The 13,414-nt window shown below is 40.2% G+C and overlaps 1 protein-coding gene across 1 annotated transcript; it reads left to right on the top strand.

Annotated features, from left to right (window-relative positions):
• Positions 1–4,270: 4,270 nt before the first annotated feature.
• On the top strand, positions 4,271–13,165 carry LOC118841579 (perilipin-3-like). The gene is made up of 6 exons (XM_036749123.1): positions 4,271–4,454; positions 5,587–5,642; positions 7,489–7,729; positions 8,383–8,576; positions 9,524–9,631; positions 12,806–13,165. The coding sequence occupies exons 1-6, from the start codon at positions 4,271–4,273 to the stop codon at positions 13,163–13,165; spliced, it is 1,143 nt and encodes a 380-aa protein (XP_036605018.1).
• Positions 13,166–13,414: the final 249 nt, after the last annotated feature.

Below are 13,414 nucleotides of genomic sequence, written 5' to 3'. Positions count from 1 at the left end.
TAAGACATGGACTACGCCTGTCTTCAAGTAATTCAAAATGAGTATCACACAGATGACCACAAAGGTATTCAGAATGGATATGTGCAGACTATCACACTTAAAAGGAATTGTGTGATACAAAGGAGACGTGGGCTTGTCACAGGGTGAGAGAAAAAGAGTAAAGAGGTGGACGGTCAGAGAAACCTACTGGTGACGTGACCTTGAAATGTCAGGAGAAAGTGAAAAAAGTCTTTGGGATGTTGGGTAGACCATCTGTAACAAACTTATGGGAGGAGATGGCCAAAAATAATCCAAGATGGATAGGCCTGGATAAATTGTAATCAAAACTACTTGAGGGGACTTCAGAATAGATGACATCACAGATCCATTTCAGTGTCTGAGTAGTTGAAATCAATTTGCCACACTTAATTCAGGAGTCCATAATTTTCAAATATATTAATATCTGTCAATATGACTCTCTCAGAAAGATTATTTTCTCAACCAGCTTCCCTAAGGCAACAAAGGAACATTGATTTCAGCTGAATGCCTGGCTAAGCTTTTTGGTACCATCACACAAATGCCTTCTGTTGTGAAACCATCAGGGAAAACCTTGTATTTCAAAGTAAGTGTTATACTGTACGTGTGCATACATATATGTATATTTATAAACACATATATATATATGTATGAGTGGATATTAAATATACACATATATGTGTATATGTATATATAATTTTAATTCCCCTCCACTATGTCCACCTCCATGCAGGTTGAGTGATTATTACTACTATATGAAAACTCAGTTTTAGATTCTAGTATAACTGAGATACCTGGTCAACTCTCCCGATGTTGCTCTAAACAGCCTGCTGAGAAACTAGCTTATTTCATATCTCATAAACCAACTACTCTGGGCAAGTCACTTTGTCCTTCTGAGTTTGTTTCTTCATCTCTAAAAATGGTCATAATAATGACTGCCCAACATCGTGATTATTATGGTGATCACATGAGATAATTTACATAAAGCAATGTGTAAGCCACAACATGATACATACACAAATGTCAAATTCTAGTATTCCAGTCTCACTTAGCCAAAGTATTCTCTTTAATAAACATTTATAATCTTGACAAACTTCCAAACTTCACCTCCTATCCATTGATGAGGATTATATCACTAGAGACCAATGTACCTCACCAGTTCCCAAAGGTTTAATGATCATCTCTCTGTAGGCGACTCCTATATCTATATATTATTTATTGCTTATCTATCTTCTGAGCTCCAATCCTGTTATCACCAACTGCCTAATGGACATTTCAGACTAATTAATCTCTAGGCACCTCAACATTCGCTAAAACAGAACTCATTATCTTTTCCCCAGAGCCCAACACTCCTGAACTTTCTTATTTCCACTGAGGCACCACCATCTTTGTATAGGTTGCATTTCTTCCCTCCTCTCCAGTCACACTACCACAACCCTAGCTCAGGCCTTCAACACTTCTCACCTGTACTGTTGCAGTAGCATCCTAATTAGACTTGTAGCTTCCAGTCTCTCCTCTCTCCAGTCCTCCATATCATTCCCAAAATGATTTTCCTAAAGCAAAGGTCTAACCATGCCACTTCCCAACTCAATAAATTCTAGTGGCTTCTTCCTATGACCCATAGGATTAAATAGAAACTGTCTGGCATTTAAAACCTTTCACTCCTTGGCTCCAACCTACCTTTCTAGACTTATCATACATTACTCCCTTCACACACTCAGCATTTCAGATAGGCTGTCCTCCTTATGGTTTCTCATCTATGGCATTGCATGCCTGTCTGCCTTTTCACTGGCTGTCCCTCCAGCCTGGAATGCCCTTACTCCTTACTTACACCCCTTAAAATCCCTAGTAGAACTCAGTTCCACCACCTACTTGAACATTAGGCCTTTCTCAATTTCCTTCCCAGCTACAAGTAACCACTCCCCTCCATATTCCCTTATACTTATTCTGCATAGACTTATTTATATAAATACGTACAGCATGCTGTCTCCTACAGTTGAAAACACACAGGCACACACATACCCCAGCCTAGTTTCCTTTAACCTTTCTCATTTCAATTACTTTTCTATATCATTTAGTCAGAGATGCTATTACAGCACCAACTTTTGCCATATTACATGAATGACAGGATAAATCACTTTAGCAATGTAGATAGAGGAGACCATCAATCAGGCAGAACTTAGTAAGAGAAAACGGACCACCTGATAGACCATATCCTTCCAGGAAAGGAAAGAAGTAAGAAGGGATCATGAATCCTAACAAAATCCCTCAACCTTATTAGCCCTCTTCATTTCTTCTCCTCCCTGCCCCCACAGTGTTGCAACTAATAAATGATTGGCAAGTGGATGAACTTGTAGCTTATAATCCATCTATTTACCTACACTTAATTGAAATAGCCCTATTCTCCAGAGGGCTATTTGTAAGGAAAGAATCATTTAGAAATGTTTTAAATTTCCAACTTGTTTATACAGTAATAAAATAATTCAGTTAGGCCTATGAAGAAGGTTTTGTAAACTATGCAAGACAAATTAATGTTTTTTAAACACATACTGTAAAGCCAGAAAGGCTATGAAGCTTTGTCAGTAAGAATTACAGGTGTGAGAACTAATGTAGAACCTTTTAAGCCATTGACTCTTTCCTAATTCTGCCACCCACCTTCATTGTGGCCTTCATTGACAGCAGGAGTTGAAATGATTTGATGATTGTTTATTTGCTTCATCTGCCCGTGATAAAGTTTCAACGCCCACTTACCACCCAAGTGTATATATATGATGAGACAAGCCAAAGCATCTTCTGTGGCTGTGTTCTCAGATGTCGTCACCGGGTGAGTGGGGGAGAATGAGGCATGCTGTGCTGAATGGTTTAGCCCTTTAGTCCAGTGGAGATGTTCTCTCCTGCACAGGAATACTACTCTCCTTTTAAGGAAATATATGAAGGAAAAGGAGCTGTGGCTATTATACTATGGGTGGGTAGAGAACCTTTAAGGTTATTTGAAATGGCATATTTATTGTTCAGTGAGGGGTTTTTATTGTGTGTCCAAGCAAAGACTAGACCCAGAGCGAAGTTGCAGTTCAGAATATAAGAAATGGGTGAAGAATTAACTGGGGGTGGCAACTGATTGCATTTTAGGGTTTGATGGCACTTTACAGCTCCTCTGGTCCAATCCCCTTATTCTATGGATGAGAAAAGTTAAGGCCAAAGAGTTAAGTTACTAAAAGATCTTTAAAAAGAAAAAGTCAAGCCAGAATTTAAACTGAAGTCTTCTGACCTCCAAATCCCAAGATTTTCCCCCCGTTACACCACGATACCTTGGAATAAGTAGGTAAATAGTTAAAAAAAATTAGAACTAGATGCACAGTAGAATGACATTGAAGGGAGTCTTCCCTAGAACTTTACTGTAGCATCAACGGGCAATTGCAACATCACAAGACTTATGTGAAAACCAGAGACATGAACACACAAGCGGAGCCCAGAGAGTTCAGAGTCCTTACAGAAGGAGGAGGAGGAGGAACGAGAAAGGGTGTGGCATGGAGGGGAAAGGTGCATTAAAGGGGCGAGAAACAAGGCTCAGAGGATATGGGGACAGCAACTGGTATTGTGTCCTTCTTAGATATCGGCAGATTCCCCACCTCCCTCTCTCTGGCCAAGCGCCCAAAAGTTTAGATCATTTGTTGTAGCTTGGACAATTTGCTTGGTCTTCATTCACCATTCACTTGGTCCTCAATGATCCTGTGTGCTAGATAGTACAAGTATTTATCCCTCATCTTTTAGATAAAGAAACAAATTTTTTGTATAGTCATTTTTCAGTCATGTCTGACTCTGACCCCATTTGGGGCTTTCTTGGCAAAGATACCGGAGTGGTTTGTCATTTCCTTCTCCAGCTCATTTTACAGATGAAGAAACTGAGGCAAACAGGGTTAAGTGACTTGCTCAGGGTCATACAGCTAGTAAGTGTCTGAGGCTACATTTGACCTCGGGTCTTCCTGAGTTCAGTCCTGGTGCTCTATCCGCTGCAACATCTAGAAACAAACTAAGTTGTTAAAAGTACTTGCCCAACATTGCAGCTGTGGCAGAACTCAAACCCAGGTGTTCTGACTCCTAATCAGGTGCTCTTTCCACTATACTGCCTGGCCACATGTGTTCTTCTGGTAAGATAGAATTCCCAGGAGTACTTCCATCCAATATACTGTAACATCTCTTTGAGGGTCACATAATTAGTCCTACTTTTCTTTTAAATTGGAATGGGAAGAGAAAAATGCCGGGGTGTAGCTTTAGCCACATCACTAATACTGGCACAAAGAAGGCTTGCATGAACTGTACGTCTGCTATTGCCAAAAAGTGTCTCGGTCTTGCAAGAAACCAGAACAAGCCCATCACAGATCTGATCTCTGATACACTTATTGATGCAAAAGAGATTGTGGCTAGGATCAAGGCCAAAAGTAAGTGAACATTGCTTTGATTAGAAGTGACCCTGATGCACTTAGTAAAGCCTCTTGAAAGAAGAGATAGTCCTGGTTACTGGCATGTTTTAAATTGACAAAGTAAAATCGTGCTGTCTGTTTAATGGGTCAAAACTTGAATTTGGATTTGACAACATTTGCCCACTAATTCAAGCAAAACTCCCTCTTATTGGCCAGCAATGAAGCAATGTTAAAATGTCATATTCAATAACTTTAGAATCTCAGAGTTTTGACCCAGAATTAGTTAAGAGCTCCAATTACTTCTAAAATTGGGCTGAAACAGCTATTTTGGTTATTGGAAACCAAAGTCTTTTTTTCCCCACTCCCGAGCCCTATTGTCTGGGAATATGGGAGAAACAATCTCTAAGTACAAGACCTAGGTAATGTAAATATATTATAAAACAATTATCAAGTTTCCTCTTGTTAACAATATTTGTGTAGTGTTCTTCCCAACAAGATGACTGATCTACAGACAAAGTTCTAATCTTACCATAAGCATTTCAGCTGGGGTCTTAAGACCTTTTATGTTTCTAGCCCAAGGCTAGAGAATAGATCTGAAATAGATCTGTATTTGGATCTGAAAGGAGCTGGAGAGATCATGTCACCTAGCCCCTCCCTTTTACAAATGAATTACCCCAGTCCAGAGAAAGGGAAGGCACTTATCCAAGGTCATACAGGCTTAGTAGAAGAGATCTGAGCCCAATCCTCTGACTCCAAATTCAATTTCTGTTATGGCGTGCTACCTCGAAATACCTATTTGTATTTGTACCAATCAGTAGAAAGTAGGGAACAGATGCCTTAAAGAATAGCATTGAGTTGAGATCCTGAATATGGAATCATTGCTGTAAATCACCTAAACAGGTTAGAATGATTAAACATCTTAATGGTAAAGATTTCAGAGTAATCAACCTCTGAATTCAATGCAGTCATTTCCTGTGAAATAGAAACTTCCCTTGAACTGATTATTTCTTTTAAAGGCAGAAGGAAAAATTAGAGGTGGTAGTTTAATTGCTCTTGGCCCAAAGACTGGTCACTATGGGTACTAGTTTACCTTATTGGAGGCTATGCCCATCAACACCTAGTTTTTAACTAATAATGCTTTTATTTTCAGCTTCAAGTGAACCTATCAGCCAAGAGAGAATGAATGGACCACAGGTATCACAAGAGGTAATTCTTACTAACAGTCTGTGCTAATTCAGATTCTATTATGAAACAATCTAGTCCTGGGTCTAATGTTTCAAAAATATCTTAGTTTATAGCACCCAGTTAGGGCTTGGTATTGAGTTCATTATAAGAAGTAATTTGGAAGCCTAGGCTCATTGAACACAGTCCATAGTGGCCTTTTACAGGCTTTGCAGTACGTGTAGCCCTTCTAAACTTTTAAAACCATTTCCCTTTAAATCCAAGGCTAAATTTGAGAGTTTGTGATCATAGGCAAGCCTGGTAGACTGAAGAAGAGCTCTATACAAATCCCCCCCCCCTTTTTTTTCCTAAAAGTAAGTATGAAGGGGAACTAACTTGAATATATTGGTAGTGTCTACACTAATCAAAGGTGGAAAACTGAAGAAGACAGAGTAAAGAGGCTGTGAAGAGATTATACAAAAAAGAATGGACAAATACCAAAGCTAACAGATAAAAACAATAAACTTTAACCTGGTATAAAATCTAGGGAGTGAGCCACTATCAACATTTGACTAATTAAAAGGAAACCTTATCAGCAAGGTAAATCTGGATAATGTAAATAAAATATCAAGTTTTCTTCATCTACCGCAGAGGGAAGTCTATGCTCTGTCCTGTGAGGTAGATGCTATGCTTTTGTCCTCATTTTACAGTTAAGGAAACCTGAGGCAGAGGTTGTGATTTGCTCATAATCACAAAGCTAGCAAATATGAGATCACATTTGAACTTCAGGCCCAGAGCCACCCAGCTGCAATCTACAAAGAAGGTATTAAAGTACCAGCAGAGCGTCAGGATCACGTGAAGGACCAGCTTGCTTCTTCCATCAAAGAGAGGAGGATTCCTTCAAAAGGACTGTGGTGCCTTGTACCTGCCCCTCTATCAGCCATTCAGCTTCATGCATCAGGACAGACCCAAACCCTGTTTCTACAAGTTGTCTTAGCAAACTTTGTGAGCCTTGAGCCCCAGGCTGGCACCCTTATGTGCAGCCTCCTCAACTCCCCCTACCCCAAACCTATTCTTCTTTCCCTCTCCTATTACCATGTTTCCTCTACCACCACCACCACACCCATGTTTTCATAATTATAGGTTTCCCTTAGTTTCTGTACTTTTTGGCTAGCATCTGATAACCATTCCGATACTTAATTTAACCTGAACTTTTGTTTGTTTGGATTCTTATCTAGTTTTCCTCTCTCTTCTCTCAGAACTATATATGCCTCTACTCCTTCATTCTCTAAATTGGTAGTTCCCAAGAACTTCCCCTTTCAACTTGTTTTTTGCCGCTGAGCTTTGAGCCTTTGTGTTAACGTGAACATTAAAATACAAACAAAATGCACATGCGAACACAAATTCTAGTGTTTAGATTAAAGGGGGCTCTGAAATTATTGCAAGAAACTTGAAATAGCTAAATATGTATAAGATATATAAGGTAAACTAGATCCTTTTCTTGTCTACCTTGTCTAATTGAAGGTAAAAAAAAAAAACCCACTTAAGTGCCTACTGTATAGAAAGACCACTGCTAGAGATATGAAGATGGAAATATTGCCTGACCTCTAATCAAGTAGATCTTGTCAGCACTTTTCAATTCCTATGAATTCTGGGAAGGCCTTTCTAAACCTTTAGGCTAGGTTAGACTTCCCCACGAAGTAATGGTTGCAAGCATCAAGAAAGTTGAGATAACAGAATATGCAATCTAATAGATCCAAAAATCTAGTTTGGTTGAAATGTAGTATGGACTAGTACGTATTTGGGGATATGAGAAAAGCTTAAAAAAAAACAGGATGGTACCAAAACAAAGCATGTTAAAAGCATCGTAAATTTTTGTTACCCTTTCTAGGAACTATATTCGTCTAAAGAGATGATACTTGATGAAGTTCAACCATCGAAAGAAATCAATTTATTAATGAATGCCAATAGTGGTGACTCAAGCAGGGAAGATAACATAAGCCTCAATAGTGCTACCATGAGATCTGTGTCTGATGAAGAGAAAATCTTGTCTGAAATCAAAGAGGAGAAACAAACACTAGAAGAATTAAAAGAGACTATGGACAAATACCTCCCAATCTCACTGCATATGGGTCAGTAACTATCAAGCTAGATACGGTTCCTCTAGTCTTCTCCCTTATTCAGTCTTGTATTTGAGTGTAAAATAATCTGGCTAATTCCTGATTAGACTGTTTCATGATGTACCCTGTGACTTAGTCATTTAGCATCCTTTATATTTAAAGATGCTACTAATCACTTGCATATAAGTTTATCTTTAAGAATGCAGCATGTATTATAGCTGTTACATATTTAGCCCTGAGTAAGAATGTGATGCTGATTTGATTCTAGTGCCAGATGCCTTGGTTTAAGGAAAATGGGATGTCCTTATGGATTTGGTCATGTAGCATGGTTTAGCTTTCCTCACAGCAGAAGCAAAGAGAATATCCTATGGATTGTCAGTCGCTAAGATGGAGTCACTATTGGTCCTTAACCCCTCTTAATTCTATTGTACTTTCCCTCTGTTAATTATGGTCTATTTATCTTGCATATATCTTGCTTTGCATATACTTGCATGTTGGTATGTCCCATTAGATTGTAAGATGCTTGAGGAGAGGGACTCTTTTGCTGCCTCTTATACCCCCAGCCCTTAGTACAGTGCCTGGCACATAGTAGGTGCTTAGTAAATGTTTATTTAAGTATGTTATTCTAGTAGAATTATTAATGCTTTTAACAAAATTCAATATAGCTAATAACCAAGAATCTTCAAAGGAAGACAGAGACTATTTTAGAGAAAACTCTTCAAGAGACAAAGACTATTTCGCGTCAATAGGTTCTCTGCCAAGCAACCTCCAGGCATATGAGCATGCGCTGGAAAACATCAGAGGTACCAAGAACGCCATCAGAAAACTCTTGTACCATCTCTATGAAGCAATTGAATTGGTAGGATTTTCTATACTCTAAGCTACTTCTAAAACCAACCAGTTCCTTCCTAACAGTATTCTTACAGACTCTAAGTTGGAAGAGGCCATCTAGCATAAAATGTCAGAGCCATCTATCTACATAGCAGTCATTTGACAAGTTGACACCCAACTTCTATTTAATGACCCTGGTAAAGAAGAACCCATTCATTATTTCTCAAGGTAGCCCATTATCAGGGCACTTTGAATATTAGTAACTTGCCCTCACTCCCTACACAATTCCCTTATGTATAACCTAAATCTGCCTTTGGCTGTACCTTCTACATTCCCCCCACCCCTATTCTTCCTATTAGGAACAAAAGATAAAAAAACAAAAACTAACCTTGTCCACATTAGCTCATTGAAGTACTTGAAAATAGCTGTCATTATCACCCTGCCTTAAAGTCTTCCCTTCTCTGTTCATCTGACATGGCCTTAAGGCCTCTCGACATTCTGAATGTTCTTTTGATCTCTACTATATCAATGTTCTTAAAATATAATGCCCAGAATGATCATATTAGAAATATCTAGCTCTGGTCAGAGCTCATACCCTATGTTAGGTCTCGATACTGCCCAGGACTGTATAAGCTTTGACGGATATTGGCCTTGTTTGTTAAGCCCCACTGCCAGGTCTTTACTTTGCTAGAAGTAGCAAGGTTAGACCAGGAGGTACAGTGGTGGTGGTATGCGTGGGTGAGAGGGGGATGTTAAAGTGGCAGAAGCAAGCTTCTAGATTCCACTTAGCCATGCTAGCCTTTCTGTTATGGCAATTATCTTTTTCTGGCATGTACGTAAGAGGATGGTCTCCAACTATAGGAAGGAATTATAAATTTCTGCCTCCTTAATAAATCCAGCATATTTCAATTCTGAAGAACACTGTTATAAGGCAGACCTATATCTTCAAGCTTTCCAAATGCTTTGTTTCACCAGACTTATCAAAGCAAGCAAGGTTCTGAGGACGGGAAGAATTGCCATAAGGCCCTATCTAACCTGTGGATCAAGTGGAGCCAGTCCGAAGATATGGCTGGTGATACACAGGTATCACACTTATGGGCACACAGAACATGAGTGTCAAACTGATATCTTTTTGGAGATCAGATGGGTAACCTCATGAACATTTGTTTAGTGTTGCTCCTATGTATTGCAAATGCCCAATTGCCTCAAGCTTCAAGGAGCATTCAACTAGGAAGACTTTACCATGTAAATATTGGAGGATGGTGAGAACTTACAATTGGGGGATCCAGAAAGGTCTACCATAGGAGAATAATACAAGAACTAAACCTTGAAGTCAAGCAGGGACTCTTGTGACATAGAGATGAAAGTATGTTCTAGACATGTAAGTGGTCTATCTTCTTTGAAGGTAGGAATCTCTCAAGTTTGGGGGAACAGAAAGTAGGTAGCTTGGCTGGAACTGAACCTATAAAAGGGGAGAGGGAAAGTGAAAATAAACCTAGAAAGGTAAATAGAAAATGGATTGTAAAAAATCAGAGGCAACAGGAAACTGTGGAAAGTTCTCAGGTAAGGATATGACAGGCCTCTGCTTTAGAAAGATTGCTTTGGTGCCTTGTGAAAACCAACCAGAGAAATAGATGAGGGGCCAGGAATCTAGATGAGAGGCTGGCATGATAGTCTGGGTAAGGCAACAAGGGTCTGAACCAGGGTGGGGGCCATATAAGTAGAAAGAAGGGAACAGATGGAAGGTATGGAATCAATAAGACTCTACAACGGGATATAGGACTGGGGGGGGGGGAGAATGAGGAAGCTGGAACAATGACAAGGCTGAAAACTGAGGGTAACTAGAAGAATGGTGTTGGCCAACATGTAAGACCTGAAACCAACGTAAATTTTTTCTTTTTTGTTGTTTGTTTTTTTTGGAGGGGGGAAGGCAGGGCAATTGGGGGTCAAGTGACTTGCCCAAGATCACACAGCTAGTAAGTAGGTCAAGTGTCTGAGGCTGGATTTGAACTCAAGTCCTCCTGACTCCAGGGCCGGTGCTCTTCTCATTGTGCCACCTAGCTACCCTGCCAACATATATTTTAATAAAGATAAGAATAGATTAAGATGAACTGGTACACAATATGGTACATTCCTAACATACCATATTAAACATGTTAAAAGCTCTTCAGGAAGTCTTGGATTATGGTGCCTTTTAAAATGATATTCCATAAAACTCAAGACCTTAAGGCACCTATATGGACCATAGGTCTGACTTACTATAGGGGTGATTGTGTCCAACAAATCACAGGAGATTGAAAAGAAAATGGCACCGTGCTTCAGGGTTCAAGGTGAACTCATAATTCTGAGACCTCAACACTGCTAATGGCACTTTAGTTACCAGTTACTCATGCATTGGGTCATAGGGCATAGGCAGCGAGGCTGGCAAATCAGAAAGCTAATTTTTGAAATGTGTCTCTGTCTTGCTTTGTGTTTTGGGGATGAGAAGGGAAAACTAGAGAGAATATCAGGTTGGGAATAAGTGAAAGTATTCTAAGGATAAGATTATCAAGGCTCTTAGGAAGCTTGCAGGTGTTTTGTTTTTGTATCCTGTTCTACAGTGTAAGAAGCTGTATCTAGGTGACCACTCCTTAATATGCAGGAGAAATAGCTATGAAATCAACCTTAGTCTGGTGTAGCTTAGTGACCATGTCTTGTGAATGTGAACTCTAGAAGGCCAGGGTATTTGAAGGAAGCAGATATTAGGGTAAAGCTGAGACAAGTAGTCCTACTTGGAGAGGGGGAAGGTCAGCTGGAGGTCCAGAGATGACAAGCAACAAGTAACTAGACAGGAAGCAGTGGACTTCAAAAGACAACTTGCTTGCTGAGTTGCAGTGGTTGTGGCAGAAAGAGAGCAAAGGAGTGGTATCCCAGTTGTCCCTGAACCCTGATGTTTGAGAGGAGGAACAGTCAGCCCTGGAGAAGGTACCAAGGTATGTAGCTTCAGGAGAAAGCTAGATTCCATAAAAACCAGAACATGCTGAAGGAATAGAAGGAAAGGACCTAGAATCAAAAGGTTGTAGATATAGAGCTGAAAGGAGTCTTGGAGGTAGCCCTGTCACGTAGGAAAGGAAGAGACAAGGGCCTCGGGAAGTTTTAACTTTCCAAGCTCCAAGTGGAGGCAGGATTCAAACTTGGATCTTGTGACTCCCAGTTGTGATCTTGCTCCAAAACTACAAAAAAAGACTCTTGGGAGGAACAGAGGAAGACAGGGACAGATAAGGCTTAGGATTGAGTTTATTAGGGATTATGAAGAAGTATTCCAGATCTAAGTCATCTTGGCTGCTTCTGCACAAGCACAAGTTCCCCAGGCCAGGTGGATCTTATGAGAGAGGCAGGAAGAAAAAGCCTCAAGAGAAGGACCTGACCTCCACAGGACCCTCAGACACAGCCCAAAGCAGATGAGGAAGACAGCAAACAGGTAGCTGGGGCTAGGAGGGGGGAGAAGTAGGATGTCAATACCTGGGGCCTAGCACTCAGCACATCATGCTGTGGACCAGAACACTACAGTAAGATACATCGGGCAGCTAGGTGGCATGGTGCATAGAGCACTGGCCCTGGAGTCAGGAAGACCTGAGTTCAAAGTGGCCCTCAGATACTTAGTAGCTATGTGACCCTGCTCAAGACCAATTGCCCTGCCCCCCACCAAAAAAGACTTGACCTTGCTGTAAAGACTGGAATAAGAAAATTAGTTTGGGGTGGGGGAGGAGGGGCTATAGAAACAGTGTAGCTGACAAGGTACTGAAGCAGGATAATAGAGGAAAATAGAGATCCTGTCAGTCAATAGATCTGGGCAACTGATTTTTCCTTTTGTTGTAATTCCCTTTCCCCTCCCCGCCCCACGAATCCAAAGATGACTTTTGAACCTGAGTGACAAGAAGAATGGTGGTATTATTAACAGGAAAGGTGTAGCCTAAAGAAGTTTTTGTAGTTGGCAAAACTTTAGAATTCATCTAATTTATTTTGCAGATGAAACTGAGCATCTTCCCCACAGTCCCATAGACAGTAAGTAAAAGAGTAGGGGTTTAAATGGAGTCTTCCACCTCCTAATCCAGGAATTTTAAAAAATGTGAACTATTTTCCATTGCCTACTGGTTGTGTGTGTATGTATATGTGTATCTGTCTGCATGTGTATATAGCTTCTAAATCTACACAAAAGCAATTAAAGAAGTGGTGATAGAAGGCAGAGGACATTAAGTCCTTTTTTTTTTTTTCCAGTTCCTTGAAGCCCTGACTCTGAGCATGTCCTGCAGAATTTCTCTGAGATTACAGTCGGCCTTCATGGACCTCATGCCTCAGGTCCAAGGTCTCCCAACCAGTATACAAGACAATCTCCAACAGGCTTGCTGTGACATGCAGGAGCTTCATACCACCTTTTCCACAAGTGGTAGTTTTCAAGATCTAAACAAGCATCATCTGATACTTAGCCAGTTCAAGCTGACCCAAGCCCAGGGAAGCTTAGAAAAATTGCTCTGTTTCTTAGAAGGTAATATTCCTTCTGGTTGGATTGTAGGACCATTTCCCCACCCTGAATATTCCTTCCCAGAGGTAACACTCCCTAAAGAAAAAGCATCTTGAATTATCATATGGAATTGGGGTGATCTTTATTGTACTCTGAACACTTTTCAAATTAGGATAATAAAGTTGCATTGAAAATTAATTTATTCATCCTTTGTGGGTTATTCAAATGCAAAATAGGAGACCATAAATTTGGGGCAGCTGGTGATAGGGTGCAGGGCCTGGAGTCAGGAAGACCCAAATTCACATGTGACCTCAGACCTTCACTACTTGACCCCTATTTACCTCAGTTTCCTTGCCTGTAAAATG

Source organism: Trichosurus vulpecula, chromosome 1, assembly GCF_011100635.1.
Source record: "Trichosurus vulpecula isolate mTriVul1 chromosome 1, mTriVul1.pri, whole genome shotgun sequence".
Taxonomy (NCBI): Eukaryota; Metazoa; Chordata; class Mammalia; order Diprotodontia; family Phalangeridae; genus Trichosurus; species Trichosurus vulpecula.
Note: the sequence above shows the minus strand (reverse complement) of the source record. Positions and strands in the feature narration are given on the sequence as shown.